Raw genomic sequence first — 17,297 nt, 5'->3', positions numbered from 1 at the left:
ATATTTTTTAATTGTCCTTGCAACAGGGATTTTTTGCCGACGAAATCCGTAATCGATTATGAAACGATCTGGTTAGAAATCGTTTGCACGAATTCGTTGGTGTACGCGAAATCCAAGCGTGGTCCATCCACTGGTCACTCCAGACGTCCTTGAACGTTCTACTTTCGAAAACAGAAAGAAAAAGGCGGAAAGGAGCGGAAAGATGCAAATGGGGTGGGGACGCTGTTCAACGTTGCGTTAAACGTTGGTCATTTTGGAGTGGCACGCTCGATTTCGAATTCACTTTCTTTCTCTTCAACAACGTGGTATTAGAACCTTGCTACGAAAAATTGAGATCGATCGAATTAAATATACTCGATAACGCTTCGAAAATTTCGACGAGGTTCTAATTTCGAAGAGGTGGAGGACGAAATGTTACATATATTGGAGTCAGTTTGATTTGATGACTGTACAAGAAGATCTCTGTGAATGTTATCGACGACGCGAAAGAATCTTTTAAAGCGCTTAAATATCGTTTTCCAAACAGTAGAAAGTATATAGAGGATATCGAAATTACGTAAAAATTTTTCAAAGAATTTTCGAGGCGAGATTTATCAAAAAAAAAAAAAAAAAAACTTGTTTGCATATTTGTTAAGTAATACAAGGAAGAATAAAATACAGACGAAAATCATTGTTCGTTGTACATTTATGTAAGATAAATTATTTTTATTTATGAAAGTTGAAAAATCCGATTTTTCCTTTCTTACAAAAAGAAAAATCTATTAAACCGTGAAACATATATTACATAGCATTTAAAGGCGATTAAAACGAACTTTTTCATTTTCCTTTTCATTCCCTGGGAAAGGGAAAAATATTGAACGTAAAAAAAAAAAAAAAAAGGAAAAGAAAGAAGGCGAAACTCGAGATTATAATCGGTGATGGATGGTCGAGATGATTTTCTGGTCGAAGGCGTGGCGTCGATCGTTTTTAAATCGTGCAACCGTTCGCGATACAGAATCGGGGAAAGTCGTTCGCCATGGAAACGAGTCACGGCCGATGTGCCGGTTTTACGTAAGGTGAAAATCGTCTTTAACAGCGAAACAGCGTTGGGCGCAAAGAGAAGGAGAATGAAACGGAATTCTTCCTCTGCGTGAATCACATTTCTCAAATAGCTGGCTGCTTCCGTTCTATCGCATTCCTTCCAAGAGAATGCAAAAAAAAATATCCGTTAGAATCGCGTTCATTATTTGCGAAACGAGATGTTTGTTTTACTTCTTCGATCTTTCATGATACATGAAAGATCATTTAAAACGAATTGTAACAAATAGAAAATTGATCTCTATCAGTGGCGCTATCTTTGAACGCAATGAAAAGATCGTCTTAAACTGTGATGTTTGGTTATTGACTTTCGCCATTTGTTTGTTTTGGATTATTCGGATATGGATTATAAAATATGGAAGTCGAGAAATTCAAGAGATAAAAACGAGGATGAAAAATAAATTTCTTAAAAAGCAATATATGTAACATGAAATAATTATTCTCGTGTGGATTGGAAAATAATAATGGCAATTAATAAATAAATAAGTTGCAATAAAAAGTAGTTAATATTTTTACGATCAGAATCAATCATTTTAAAATTATTTTCAATTAATTTACCGATTTTTTTCCAATCCTTCGAAGGATAAGAGAAAATCTAGTAAAAATTATGCTTGTGGCTATGAAAAATTGTTAAGATCCATCCAAAATTTCTTTTGTGTGCGTAATCGTGTTCCAAGAAGGTGACATGAAATTCCGATTGGCCGAAATCTTTTACGATTGGTTACGGTACAAGAGACCAAAGAGCATACCTCATCAAGAATTGCACGCACGTTAATGGCGGCCGTGTTCCACGATTTTGTATTCACTGCACAAGACCTTCATGATCGGCGAAGAGAGGAAAATGGTCGGTGGACGTTTTCGTGGCACGCTACGCGAAACGGAATACAACGCGATCGGTTCATTGCTGTTACAAGATCTGATGAAACTGTTTAATGAATTTCTCTTTCTCTATTCCTTCTTTGATCCACATTCTTTTTCTATCCAATATTTTTCCCTTGTTTGGACCATTTGTCAGAATCATTTCTAATAGGATTATTCGCGATTTTAATAACGTTTGATGCAGTTTGACAATATTTGACGATGTTTGAAGACGCGCGAATGCAATATTCCGTTTGGACCATTTGTCAGAATCATTTCTAATAGGATTATTCGCGATTTTAATAAACGTTTGATGCAGTTTGACAATATTTGACGATGTTTGAAGACGCGCGAATGCAATATTCCGTTTGGACCATTTGTCAGAATCATTTCTAATAGGATTATTCGCGATTTTAATAAACGTTTGATGCAGTTTGACAATATTTGACGATGTTTGAAGACGTGCGAATGCAATATTCCGTTTGGACCATTTGTCAGAATCATTTCTAATAGGATTATTCGCGATTTTAATAAACGTTTGATGCCGTTTGAAAATATTTGACGATGTTCGAAGATGCAATATTTCTGTAATTGGTTTGATGGGAAAGATTTCGATCAAAAGTATTTGTCATCACGTGTTAGTATACAATGGACAAGCAGATTAGAGGATAATTAGAAATATACATAATTTGAGTAATATGAATTTAAGAAAATGAGTGAGTTCACCGATTGAAATTTAAGTCATTTCAAAATTTATAAAAGTTCGATGAAACCGTGAACGAAACAATTGCAAAAGAATTATTTTGTTCGAAAGTATTTAGTTCGATACGATTATATAGATCTAGTAGATGGAAATTTCATTTGGAGGAGTTCCATATTAGATAGCAAGAAACTTTTCCTTCTTTCACTTTCCACGAAAAGAATTATTTCCTCGACACCGTTTCCAGATCGTACATCATTTTTCATTCTCAATGTTTTTTTTTTCTTTTTTGGAGCGAATAAATCCAGAGGAACAAGTTTCTTCCAAGAGAAATTGAAAGTTATTAAGATATAATAATCTATTTTGATGTTTATGCATATTTAATGGATCTAAAATTGTATCTAAACTATATTTGAATTAGATCTACATCGGATGACAGATTGTGAAATTTTCTTCAAATAATAATAAAGATACGCGCATAAAAATGTTTAGGAATTCAATAATCGTTTCTAACAAACTTGTTAAAATATGTATGAGATGCGGTTTAGGTAATAAATATAGTAAAACTTTCACAATTCGTTAATAACGTTAAGTCAAAGATTCGCATCTTACTTTTTTTTTTTTTCATCGATAATAACATTGTATTAAAAATATTCGAAATATTTTACTTTATACTTTAATCGAAATTAAAAATTGATCTAATGCCAAATCTTCACCTTGAAAGTTTCGAAATAATACTTTTTTCTTACTATGTCACTCTATTGGATTCTCTAACTCATCGAAGCATTTGATCAGACGCTACTTAAACTACATTCAATTCGCACTAACTTGAAAAATCTCTCAAAGTAGGATATCTTATCGAGTCGAGGGTATTTTTAGTAATTGGATTTAAACGAGGAAGAAATAGCGGATAGGATATAAATTTCAGGAGCGCGAAGAAACGGGAAAAATCCGGTGTGCCAGAAATAATTCCGTTGGCCGTTTTGTGTGGCCGCAGAGAGGCACCGTTACCCGCGTGCGTTTCTACATGCTCGACCTGAATTAATTCCGCTGCAACGCGGCCATTGTGCCCCGATGAGGACTTTCGAGTGCGTCGATCGACTGCACATGCTCGGATTTTATCGATCCGGATGATCAAGCCGCCACCGACGACTTCGTCCAGCTTTCATTTCGAGCAAGATTTCTTCAAGATTTTCTTATACCGGATATCGTTGGATAGATTTCGATTGACCTTGGTTTGAAGAAGTTTGAAGAAGTTTGAACAGCTTGACACCTTTTATTAAAGATACCTTTTATTTCGATCGATTATAAAAAATGGATAGATTTTGATTGGTGTTGGTTTGAAGAAGTTTGAACAGCTTGATATCTTTTTATTAAAGAGTTATTTCAATCGAGGATTATAAAAATTGTATTTTGTCAAATTTCCACGTATCGGTGCATTCATTTTTATCCTCGCTTGAAGATATAACCCAGCACTGACGGATTAATTCCAAGAGTGGGAATACGTTGTATTTTCGAGCGGATAGAGACGAATTTACTTTGTTCAGAGATTCCTCTACGCCTCCTCGCGCAATTTAGCCGCAATTAGCGTCGTTTAGCGTTCGCGTTATTACCATCTATCATTCATAGGTCTTGAAAAGGAGGAGGAATATTCTGATCGATCCCACAATTCCGCCTGACGATTGCGTCCGCCCGATCAATTAAAAGTAATTACTCTTATGAAATGGGCCTCTTAAATTCATCGTACGTGCGGATGATTGTTGCGATTGCAATGCTCTTGGGCAATGAAAACTGCGAAATAATTTAAAGTTGAAGCGTACCTCTTTAACTCTTGGTTAATCCCAGGCCGAGCGACTCTTTCCAGTGAAAGTAAACGTTTTTAATTAAAAAACTAATAAGAAAGGATTGCATTTTCAACAGATTTTTATAATTATAATTTAATAAAGAGGAAAAAAGGAAATCAATATCAATTGTTCAGGCAGACAGAAGAAATAGCTTAAAGAAAAATTTTAAAGAACGATCGCAAAAGATCTAAGTAATTCTAATTCTAAGACCGATCGCGACGAAAATCACGAAAAAACATTTTTCTTCTCTGTTTCAGGCTGAAGGAATCGATCGCGCTAGCCATGAACCTCGCGCTGCATGGATTTTTGTTGCAGGGTGAGTCTTATCGGCTCTTGTAATAATCGATAAAAAATACGTTCACCTATGCTATGAATAAAATAAATCTCGTGATTTATCCCGACTTTGGCCGCCCTCGCGAAGAATTAATAATTGCACGCATGTGCTCGAAATAATGGGCTGCAATATGTGCATCGCGGGAACAATGCCAGGGAAGGAATTCGCAGCCTCGGATCGAGGGTTGATCTAACTCAACTTGCCTCGAGTTGCATACGAGGTCCTCGAAACTCGGAGGGAACGGAACAATGCATCGAGGAAGTGCAGAGAGAGAGAGAGAGAGAGAGAGAGAGCGTGCAACTGCCTCCATGCCTGCATCTTTTTGTCGTTTCGTCTCGCTCGATTTTCTTCTTTCCTTCTTCTTTTTTTTTTTTTTTATCGATCTTTTCACGACCAACAAGCCGTTCTTCCATCTCGAAAGATGGAAAACTCATTCAACGTGAGTAGTAATAGGTTGGAAAAAGAAATCCAACTCATTCTATCGATGCACAATGTTCTAAGAAAAAAGGAAATTGTAAAAAAGAATAGGGGAAAAAGCAAAGAGAAAAGAATCGTGGCGTACAGATGGCGAATCGCGGTGCTAACTGGGTTTTCGTGTCGAGTCAAGGTGTTTCCTACGTGAACGTAAACCGTACGTTACGGCCACGACACGAGAATCTCGAATGAATCGCGGTGGAGAGAGAGAGAGAGAGAGAAAGAGAGAAGAGAACCTCGTACGGCGAGAGAATCGCGAATAGTCTCGGTATAATTCTGTCCAGGCAGCGCTAATTGCACAATAACCACCGATTAGTTTCTTCGTTTCTTTCCATCTGGGCAAAATCGATCGTTGCCATCGTTAATTAAATGTGTTAATTAGTGTTACGTGAACGTTGACACGATGTTGCGCGACACTTGTAAATAATGCTCGAGTTAAGGATACCTATTCCAATTCGCGCATATTCCGAACGAATATTCCTTCCAATTAAAAAAATGGTCCTTCGTGCATTTGGACGAAAAAATAAATCTTTAAAAATAGTGTTTTTCGGATTCGTATTTCTCCCAGAATGAAAATATAAAATATTCTCAAAATAAATTCCAAAAACTGAAATATAATATTCCAAACTTCGAGACGAAATATTCCAAAAAATTAAAAATTCTAAGCCAAATTGATCGCGAGGAAATCAGTCTATACCAAAACTAGATAAACGACTCTCGCGCCATCTGTCAAAAAAAAATCTCATTATACCTTAGACGTCTTAAAATTGAAAGCCTCGCTATTTTCAACGTCAGGCTGTTCTTGAACACGCCCCCTCGAGGCAGGTTCGCAAAGGAGAAGAAAAACGCGAAAGATTCACAAGAAGGGAAGGATTTTCTGAGAAGGCAGAAGGATGCACGTACGTACATAGCGCAATAAAATCGGAGACAAGTGGATGGTGCACAAGCATCCCACGAGGTTCGACCGCGATGCATACGTTTCACGGACGGATGTCCCACGAGGCTGCATTCCTTGCCCCTTGATGTAACTTCCATTTAGCTCCTACGTGAATGTAAATACTCTCGTACAAAAGGTGGATTCACACGTTTCGCGCTCGGTGGTCCCGCAGCCTCTTCGAGCCTCTTCGAACGAAGCAAACGACCTGCCGCGATGAATACAAATCCCCTCGTTTACGTCCATCCTGCGAATTTTTACCAATTTCCCTTCCCCGTGGATTTTTAGCCAGTTTTACTATTCCTACCTTCGCCGATTTATTCTACGTTACTCGTTAATAGGCTGGATGAATGCCTGGCAAGTCTTAACTTTGAGGTTAGGGAGTTAGAGGTTATGTGAACCAGCCAGATAGTGGATATTTTATGGATATTTTATTTTTCAGAGTTGAGATTTAACATTTGCTAATGTTAATGGTGGACGAATACCTGATACGTCGTGTTCGAGGTTAGGAATTTTAGAGATCGTAAAAAAAAAAAAAAGAAAAAAAAAAGAAATGGTTTCGTTGGGATTCAATACGATTCTTTTTTTTATACAAATTGATTAAACTTTCAAAGATCAAGCGTTTCCAAATCTTTCTCACCATTTTTCTTTTCTTTCCTTTTCTTTGTTTCCTCTCACTTTCTCCGCACGGCAGCCTGGCAGCGATTGCATTATACGCAACTGCGCAAAATCGAGCGAGTATCACGCAGCCGTGACTTTCGTCTATCTCTGCTCTTAGTTTAATTAGCAGCCGTATTATGCATTTTAATCCATCATTTCCGTAGTTTTACCATCAGTTCCCGGGAGACCGACGTAATAAAGCTACACGAATTTCTAGCACGCCCGTGACTAAAATTCGAGATGGGTTTAGCTTGATATTTTAATTGGAATTTTCACTTCTAAAGAAACTTGCTTCAACCTCGGCTAGAAGAAAATGGAATTTGCGCGATGTTTGTAAAAAGAACTCGTTAAGATGTTAATTTGATCCCGGCAAATTAAACACGAGTGAATACGAGGAAGATGAAGAGAGATGAAATTCAAGAAAATAATCGATCGATACGATCATTACGTAAGATGTACGGTACGCATCCAAACGAGAAAGTGTACAAACGGCCTTAAAAGAGGTCGGTCAGATGCCAATAAAAGGCAAACGGTTCGTAGACGAGGAATGACTCATTGATCATTGCATTCATATTGCAAATGCGAGGGCGTCTGTCGCACATTTTTCGAAAATAACCACTGGGTGGGATGTTTGGAGGAAGTCTTACGAAAGAATAAAATTATTATTGATTTTATTGGCACTGAACAATCTATAATCTCCTCATATGTATATATGTATGTTTTACAAAACGATTTGACCAAGTTATCTTAATGTATAAAATTGGAAATACGCGGATAGAATTTCAAACGAGTTCGCGAATAAAGTTGCAACTAGCAGGCTCGATTAATGAGAGCAGACCGTTCACAAGTCTGTCGAGGAGATTTCAAAGGAAATCGGATACGTAGAGAGAATCGTGAATAAATTAGGAATAAACTTGTGCTAGTGTTTCGAGTTGCGAACCCATCAAAGAGCGTTTCAAGACCTGGTTGCAGATTGACGTATGATTGCGTGAATACACAGTTGTCAATGGAGGAATGGTTCTCAGAAACCATAAAGGTACTCTATTGTAATTACGAGCTTTCTTTTTTTTAAAGAAACTATTGAACATTTCAATTTATCGTTCCCTCGATTTATTAAACGATATTTTAGAAACGATTTCTTTTTCTTCATAATAAAATTAATTCATATATTCGATTACAAATCTATCTATGAAGCTAGGGTTTCCTAGATTTTAAACTTTTTCCTTTGCATTTTCATTAAAAATCGCAAAACCAAATGGAAACGCAGGAAAACTAATTCTGGCAAATTGATTCATAATACCAGAACCGGTTTTCAACGTTTTTTTTACCCCTGTACACGATTAGTTCCGAAGTTATCACCAATTCAAAGCTAGGGTTCCCCAGATCGAAAAAATTGCGTGGATAATTCTGGCGTGGAACCCATTAGAACCATTTCTCAACCGATCATTTTTTAAATCGTCAGAACGATCACCGTGCGGAACGATCGGTTGGAAAAATAAAATAGCTGATCGACAGAAAGCACGAAAATCGGCGAATGAATCACTCGGTTGAATCATTTGGACGTTTACGATGCGAGGGCGTGCGGTTCGTTGTCGCCACGCATGGAAACGAGCGTGTGTCGTGGAGAAGGAAAGTGGTGAACGAACCAGGTTGCGTGGCGTGGCCGGCTCGAGGCAGAAGCGTGAACAATGCGGAAGAATATTTTTCGAACGATCGAAAAGATAGTGACAGTTTCCGCGTTTCGATTATTCGAATCGAGGAAATGGATCGCGACATTCGCATCGAGAACAGGGGGATAGCATTTTCCTCGATTCACGCTTGCTCACAAATTACCAATAGTGCCATCTGTTTTTACATATTGCAAAATAATTTCACGCGTGTTAGATCCGTGAGTAATGATAATTTCGTAACGATAATTGATCGAAATAATAATAATCGTTCGAAGATAGATGGTCGATCGATAATTTGCCAACTATCGAGGCTGTAAACACGGAAACGCTTAATCTACAATAACGAGCTGATCACGAGTTTATATATATATATATAAATGGAATCTTATTGCGTTTGTTCCCTTCATTGTAGAATCACCTCTATTCTACGTCTCATTATGTAATTGGCAAGCGTTAATCGAAAGGTCGTGAAAATTATGACCCCGGCGCGGCCTAGGAACAGGCCTAGAAAGTCCAAGAAGTCTAGAATTGTCCAATCATTCTATAAATAACCGCATATTAGCGGAATTTTGCATAACGGCCGGTCGGACGAAATAATTGACTTTCGCTTTTCGAGCGGCTTTTACCCGCTCCGCGATTTATAATACATTTTCGGTATAATTCGGTTCATTCACAATGGCGAGTATCGATCGCCTGTCCAATTAGGGAATCGAGGCTGAGTTTAAGTAATTTTATATGGCAGGAATCGTCGTTTCGTAGCTCGTTGAACAAGATGTTAACTTTGATATTTTTGACACCCTCGGCTCGTTGAACAAGACGATTCGTTTGTTTGAAGTTTGCATTATTTTTAAATAATTTTACAATTATTTCGATATTAATCGAAATGTGATTTAGTTTTAAATACAACTTCAAATGCTTTTTTCCCATCTCGTTACTTTAAAAAAATACATTCACCTTGGTTAATATCCTTGAAATCTTTCGATCGATAGTTATTTTGAAACTCGATACACGAGTTTTTCCTTAATCATAGATTAAACCTTGAAATATTCATATTTTGCTAATTAAATTCTTGAAATCTCGATGAAAAGGATCGCTCGGAAACCTATCACTTCCTCCATTTTCGAAATCCCCAGATTTTCCAAGACCTAACCTAACCCGACCACGTTCCGATCGTTTCAAATTGGTCGATCTTTCTTAACAAGTTTAACAAGTATCGGAAAATATCGGTAAACAACGTGTACAACGTTTCCTATCAGCGGCTACGCATATTCTGGAAACTCGTTTGACTCTAGACATTTTTCTCCACTTTTCTCGTCCCCAGCGTTCAGTTGGCTATCCTGCTCGCTCGTCTGACTTTTCTCCTTACGTAACCGCGTAACTGCGGCGCAAGGATGCGGTTAGACCTTTCGAAGCGTGTCTCTCTGCCCGATGTCACGTAAGACGCCAAGTCACGATCTCAATTTCACTCTCTCGCGTTGTCAAATAATCGCCGCCATTAACGCGTATCCGTATCTACCTCTTTTCCAGCCCATCCAAACGAATTTTTCCCCATCATCTCTGACCATTTTTCTCTCTTTATCGTTACCGCCAGACTGGCGAAAAGATTGGAAATCGATATGAATTAGTTTTAATTAAAATAAAATGATGGAATTTAGGGAGGAATGAAAATATTCATAAAAATATTTGTTAAGAAAAATTCGCAAGCATTTGATTGTAACGAGAAGTTGAAATTTCTCGAAATAAATTAATTGCTCGGCTAATTTTCCATACCTCGTCGATTTCCCTGGTGTGTAACAGACGTACAATTATATAGCTTGTTAAACAGAAATATATGCTCGTGCATATTCTAGGGGAAGCAACGAGGGCCGCCACGTTTCGCTATCGATGTTTGTTCAAATAAAGTGTACCAACCGTGGCGAGGAATGTTTGAGAAAAAAAAAGGAAAGTAAAACGAGAACGAATAATTTACCGTCGTTTTGCCGGAACTCTGTTAATCTCTGTGAAAAATATCAGAGTGTTGGAACTACTTGAAATATCCTGCACAGGATTGGATAACGCGTAAATTTTGATAATCACTCTTGAAAATAATTTTTATCAAATTCCCTATTTTAATCTTAAAAATGTTAACGATGTTAATGTAAAGGAATATATATTTTATCTATTGCGAGTTTGAAATAGAAACACAAGTTGTGCACATTGCACGTTTGCCATTCAAAATGTTGGGACGTGAAAGAAAAGCTGCTTGGCATTGAATAGGCCAATGAAACGGGGGGCCGCTCATAAAATATGCAAACTATAAAGTGTCATTACAATACACGTAATATAAATAATCTAAACGTCTTTCTTGATCATTTTTCGATTCTTTATCTATATATTATGTAATAACTGTCCATTTGCTCCATAAAATATTCGCATATTACCGGTCTACAAAACCGGTCGGCTATTCTTTCCTAAAAATTGTTCATTCAACATATATTGTTCTTCTTCTCTTTCTCCCTCGAATCAGATAGTGGAATTTTAAACGAATTCTCCAGCCATTTTGATTTTGAATCTTTAGGTGGAAATGGATTGGAGATTACCTTCGTATAAATTTGCCTCTTCTCTTGGTGTATCGATTTTTTCCGGCGGGATTTCTTTGTTTCTTCATCTTGGTTTTGTGCTGGTCCAACGAGGAATTCGCACGCGTGATTTGAAACCAGTCGAGGAGAAAATTTTGTCGAGATCGAGTTGAATGGAAGGTGTGTTGGAAAAAAGTGTGTTGACAAATTGTGTCGTAAATTTATAATTGTATCGCATTGGTGAAGTTTCCATCTTTTTTTGTAATCTTTTATAATCCGACTTTTTAAAGATTAATAACTAATGATCGACAGTTATAACAGATACGCATTAATTTCAATTTTGCAAAATATATAAATTTAATAAACGAGATTTTAATAACAACTCAACAATAATTCCATCTTCTCCATTCGTGTAATTTATTTTTCACAAAATCTCGATTAATACGAAGCAAAATTCCTTCTGATTAATTCTAATTAATCTTTTATAATCCGACTTTTTAAAAATTAATAACTAATGATCGACAGTTATAACAGATACGCATTAATTTCAATTTTGCAAAATATATAAATTTAATAAACGAGATTTTAATATCAACTCAACAATAATTCCATCTTCTCCATTCGTGTAATTTATTTTTTACAAACTCTCTGGATTAATACAAAATTCCTTCTAATTAATTCTAATTAATACCACTCCAGAGAAAAGGAACAATGGCGTCTTTCACCTGATCCAACCGAAGTTCGTCTGACGACCTTTTTCGTCGCTTCTACGTTCGAGTTTCACCTTGCCTATATTAAACCATTTCTTTTTTTCGATATTACATTAAAAGAGAAACTTTGAGGCTCGTTGGAATGGAATATATATATAATTATGGAATAGTTTGATTTTTAAAAATTATAAAATTAATTAAATTCTCTCCTTCGCGTCAAATATAAAATTATCAAAATTGGAGTTTCGATATAAAAAAGAAAAAAGTTCTAATTGACTTATATATCGATTCTAATCTTTCATTCAACTCGATACTGAAACAACTATTCGATACAAACAATAAATTAAAATCTTGTTGTTGTACTCGACGATCGAAGACTTCTTATTCAATACGGACGTGCATTGTGGTATACTTGACTCGGCCGAAGCATTCGGTAAAAATAAGAGCCGTCGAAAACGCCCACGTGGCGTTTCTGGGCCCTTTCACGCGGATTTTTACGCGCCAAGCGCAGCCAGCCGAATCGCGCTCCCTGCCTTTTTCCTCTCTCGAGGAAAAGTGGCCGACCTAGTGCGCTGTGTTTTCCACGATCAACGGATGGTTAATTGGTAAACTTCGGAGAGGAAAACTCTCGAAAGCTGTTCTCGAGAATCGTTTTTCTTTTTTTTTTTTCTTAATAAAACGGGAACTTTCACTCTTAGTCACCGTGTCAAGAGAGTTGCTCTCGAGAGTTTTCACGAGTGGACACTGAGAGAAATAATCATCGAAGGATATTTTTCACCTTCGAGATGCAGTTCTTCTGTATCGAAAAATAACTTTCGACACAATTTTATTTCTTTAGGTATAGACGTGAGAATGGTACTTTTGAGGATCGTTGATCTTCCGTTCAAAAATTTATCTGTGAGAAAGATTGAAATATGAGTAAAAATAGGTGGTTCTCCTTGTAAATGTAAGAAGAAATTGGAGTAATTCTTCTTGTAGCTGGAAGATGATGAATTCTTCCCGTTCAACACGCTTCTAGATCTTCTTCTTTCTCTTCTTCGTTGGATTGAATGTCCTGATATTATTTAAAATCAAAAAAGTATTTTTCATAAGAATTGTACAATTAATTTTGTGATAAAAGAAAAACAAGTATTATCCGTTAAAAAATAAGAATGTATCGTGCGAATGATATAAGCATGAAGTTTCTAATGTATATACCATTAATGTATTATTAAGATTTATGATAAAAAGAAAAAAAAATGTTCGAAAATGGTTCGAATTCACGTGGCTATTGACAATACGTATCCACGAGAATGACAATTATTGTGAACGACGTCCGCTTCCTTGACTCATTCATCTTTCTGCTCCTCAATGAAACTCCCTCGTGCTTCGCGCTTGCGTGAGTAGACACGTGTTCCTGTGTACGCGCGTCGATGACGACATGTGTCAGAAAAGTCAGGATCAGAGGCATGAATCACAACGAATGTCTACTTTGATCGAGGAAAATTAAATCTCTCACGTTTCATTCGACACCATCCATGTTAGAAGTTTCAGAAAACTTCTTTTCCACTCTTTTCCACTCAAATCGTTTAAACGAAAAATTATTGATAATAGTGTTTCACGTGTTTTCCATAGAATATGAGAATACAAACATATTTCCTGCAAATAAATATGATTCAAAAAAAAAAAAAAAATCAAATAACAACAGGAATGAAACAAATAACATGATTGCGTTATTAATTATAAATTTTCGACAAATCTCGTTTAATTAAATCTTTCGAAAAGAGGACAAAAAATATATAAAATATTCATCGATTGTACTCGAGAATTTTCTCCATTTTACCGCCGATATCGCAGCGCGAACGTGTCAATAACACGGAATACCAAGGATACTCGCCGTGTCTCGTGGATAATCGGGAACTTCCGTTTCCTGCGGCGGCCCTCGAATAGCAATGACTCCGCTTCTCGCCTCTTTCTTGCTTTCTTGCCTCATAATGAACCGGCACGTACTGTCGCGCGGCGGCACGTAATCCAGAAACCCACGGAAACACGGAGAACGCCGCGTCCGGATCCGTGCCGGAAGTGGAGGCCACCAGTTACACAGGTTCACCGCACGATATCCCATCGCGCGCATCGTAAACATCTGTTCTGTTCGTCGCGAGTCTTTCTACCAAGCATTCCAGATTTATATTAGATTGTACGACGAACATTTGATAAGAAAAACAAGAAAGGAAGAAAGGAAATTGGAATTTATGATATGATAAAAAGTATATTTGAACGAAGATTTGATAAAAAGAAGAAAGGAAGAAAGGAAATTGGAATTTAAGATATGATAAAAAGCAGAAAAGAAGAAAGGAAATTGGAATTTAAGATATGATAAAAAGTATATTTGAACGAACATTTGATAAAAGGAAGAAAGGAAGAAAGAGAGAAAATTGGAATTTAAGAAATGAAATTATTTATTTATTTATTTTATATATTTAAATGACGAATGTTTGATAAGAAAGAAGAAAGGAAGAAAGGAAATTGGAATTTATGATATGATAAAAAGAACATTTGATAAAAGGAAGAAAGGAAGAAAGGGAGGAAATTGGAATTTAAGAAATGAAATTATTTATTTATTTATTTTTATATATATTTAAATGACGAACATTTGATAAGAAAGAAGAAAGGAAGAAAGAAAATTGGAATTTATGATATGATAAAAAGAACATTTGATAAAAGGAAGAAAGGAAGAAAGAGAGGAAATTGGAATTTAAGAAATGAAATTATTTATTTATTTATTTTTATATATATTTAAATGACGAACATTTGATAAGAAAGAAGAAAGGAAGAAAGGAAATTGGAATTTAAGATATGATAAAAAGAACATTTGATAAAAAGAAGAAAGGAAGAAAGGGAGGAAATTGGAATTTAAGATATGATAAAAAGTATATTTGAACGAACATTTGGAAAAAAGAAGAAATGAAGAAAGGGAGGAAATTGGAATTTAAGAAATGAAATTATTTATTTATTTATTTTTATATATATTTAAATGACGAACATTTGATAAGAAAGAAGAAAGGAAGAAAGGAAATTGGAATTTAGAATATGATAAAAAGAACATTTGATAAAAGGAAGAAAGGAAGAAAGAGAGGAAATTGGAATTTAAGATATGATAAAAAGAATATTTGAACGAACATTTGATAAAAAGAAGAAAGGAAGAAAAGAAGGAAATTGAAATTAAATGAAAATGAAATTATCGATGATTTTTTTTTTTTTTTTATAAATGAAACATTGATTAACTTGAATCGAATTGAAAATGATTTGAATCGTATGCAACCCGGGCAGGAAGTTTACTTCACTTCGTTACGAAACTCGTAACTCGGTTGATTTTCACGTATCCGCGAGGAATACGGCGCGCACTGATCGATAGATCGCCGCCCAGCTCCATCGGGATACGCGTGTTTGCACTGTTATAAGCGCAGAGTAGATCGGCACGTTCCATCGAGGAAATAAATTGATCCGCTCGATCACCGCGCCACTTTCGTTTATGAACTCCTTGGAGCGATGCATTAGAAACCGGCATGGCAACGATTTTGTTCTATTTTTCTTGCCATACTTGCCATACTATTTTTATGGCCTCGTATCGTGGCATTCGTGTACGAGCAAAATTCCTCATATTAAACGCTATGTATCTCGTATTTTGTGTGCAATTCTTTCGCATTATTGTGTTATGTGATTCCAATTGTGAAGAATATTATGGATAAAGAATTTTGAAATAAAAAAATATGGGATCCTTTGTTGCGAAGAAGCTCTTGGTTTTTGACGATTTTCGACGATCCTTTATTCCAAAAGTCTTATTTATTGACATCTAAATTATGGTTTTCTAGCAATTTTAACTTTAACATCTTTATCCTATTTTCTAAATAATGTTCCAACTTTTAATTTACATTTGTATTCTTTATTGAAAATAAATCACACGAGAATTTATGCGAGTGTCTCTTTCATAAGAAGTTAATTCGTTGAAGAATATACGATCGATAGAAAATACTTTACTTCATTTCTTTTTTCAATTTGTTTTTCAATGCGACTACCGGTTAACCATCAAGCATGATTACAAAGAGTAAGAAGAAAAGTGGAAGGTGTGTTTCACAAACGTGACTTTATACTTGATTCCACTATTTGACCTGGATTGACATTGTCTGCCTACTCTGTCGAACAAGCACGCCAGTCCGATTGTCCGGACACATAATTATGCTAATAAACTCTATTTATAGTAGACAATGTACCATGGAAATTTCTTTCTTAAGTGAAGCAAGATGTACGAGCCAATTTACAATATCTTCTCGGTTCCTGCTTCTCCAATTTTGCACTCGAATTGCAAAATAACCGAATAATTTCAACGTATTGTAACGTAAAAAGTAGACTAGACTACGTGTGAAAAATTCTGAAAATCCAAATCCAAAGTACCAAAATACTTTTTTTTCGTTTCGGCATCGAGGAATTTCTAAAAATACCTGGAAGAAATTTATAAAGAGAGGAGACGATCCCATCCGGGATCATCCGGTCTGTTAAATATTTATGAGGATGTTCGAGCGCCATCCGAATTCTCATTCTTTGTAAACTTTCACCCGGCTGCGTTGTCGCCTTTTTCTCGTCCCGGGAACGCCGAGAAATATCGATGTATTAGAAACCCAAGACGAGGCACAGCCACTCGAACGCTTTCTACACCGACGTATGAGACGAGCCGATCCTCCCCTTCTTTAACCACCTGTTAAATATTTATTCTTCGCCGGCAAGTTGGAAACGCAGGTGCGAACAATGGACCTGACAGAGAGCTCGGTCCCACTCGCGCGGAACATGCAACCGGAGAGATTGTAGGATTATTATGTTGGCAATGAGACGAGAAGCGGTGTTTGGAGAAGAGGTTAGGTTTCGTAGTTTTTCGAGAAAATGGCGGACGTCGAATTGATCGTTGAAAAATTAGGTTTAGAATCGAGTTTAAGAGTAGAATTTTTTTTTTTTTTTTTTTTTTTCTCTTTAAATTATACGTCTAGATTTTGAATCGAGATAATAGAATTAATGGACGGTGAGACAGTTTAGGAGAGGTTAATTTTCCAAGGAAATGGCGAGTGTCGATTGTCTTCGAAACTAGATTATTATAAACAAGATTGAGTTTTTTTTGAGAGCAGTAATTTCTTTTCCTTTTTTTCTTTTTTTTTTTTTAAAAGATTGCTTGATCGTTTTTTATCGTTACAATATGGCGTCCAACAAATATTTCGAAATTCTGATCGAATGCCTGAGAGCGGAAAAGGAGGAAATAGAAACGCTTTGTTCCTCTCGAGATTATTATGCCGGACCTTTAAAGCCGAAGGAGGAGATGTTGTGCAACTGGTTGTAAATTTATACCGATCTACAAAGTTCCGTGGATTTTGAAATTACGTAAAGCGTCTCTACCACGTCTATCCTAATTATTGTTATATAACAATTAAATCTAAAAAGAGATAAGAATATTAA

The 17,297-nt window shown here is 36.1% G+C and overlaps 2 protein-coding genes across 2 annotated transcripts in view; one reads left to right on the top strand and one right to left on the bottom strand.

Annotated features, from left to right (window-relative positions):
• LOC100865193 (uncharacterized) overlaps positions 1–17,297 on the top strand; it is a 56,441-nt gene that overhangs the window by 25,420 nt on the left and 13,724 nt on the right. The window contains exon 2 of the mRNA XM_031916280.2: positions 4,737–4,795. Coding sequence (XP_031772140.2) covers positions 4,737–4,795 — 59 coding nt within the window. The remainder of the gene's footprint in view (positions 1–4,736; positions 4,796–17,297) is intronic.
• LOC100870268 (uncharacterized) overlaps positions 1–17,297 on the bottom strand; it is a 400,411-nt gene that overhangs the window by 380,721 nt on the left and 2,393 nt on the right. The window lies entirely within an intron of this gene.

Source organism: Apis florea, unplaced genomic scaffold (genome assembly GCF_048593485.1).
Source record: "Apis florea isolate Af1SG1 unplaced genomic scaffold, ASM4859348v1 contig_2492_pilon, whole genome shotgun sequence".
In the NCBI taxonomy this organism is placed as follows: domain Eukaryota; kingdom Metazoa; phylum Arthropoda; class Insecta; order Hymenoptera; family Apidae; genus Apis; species Apis florea.
The sequence above is the reverse complement of the archived record's forward strand: the minus strand, read 5'-3'. Positions and strand labels throughout refer to the sequence as shown.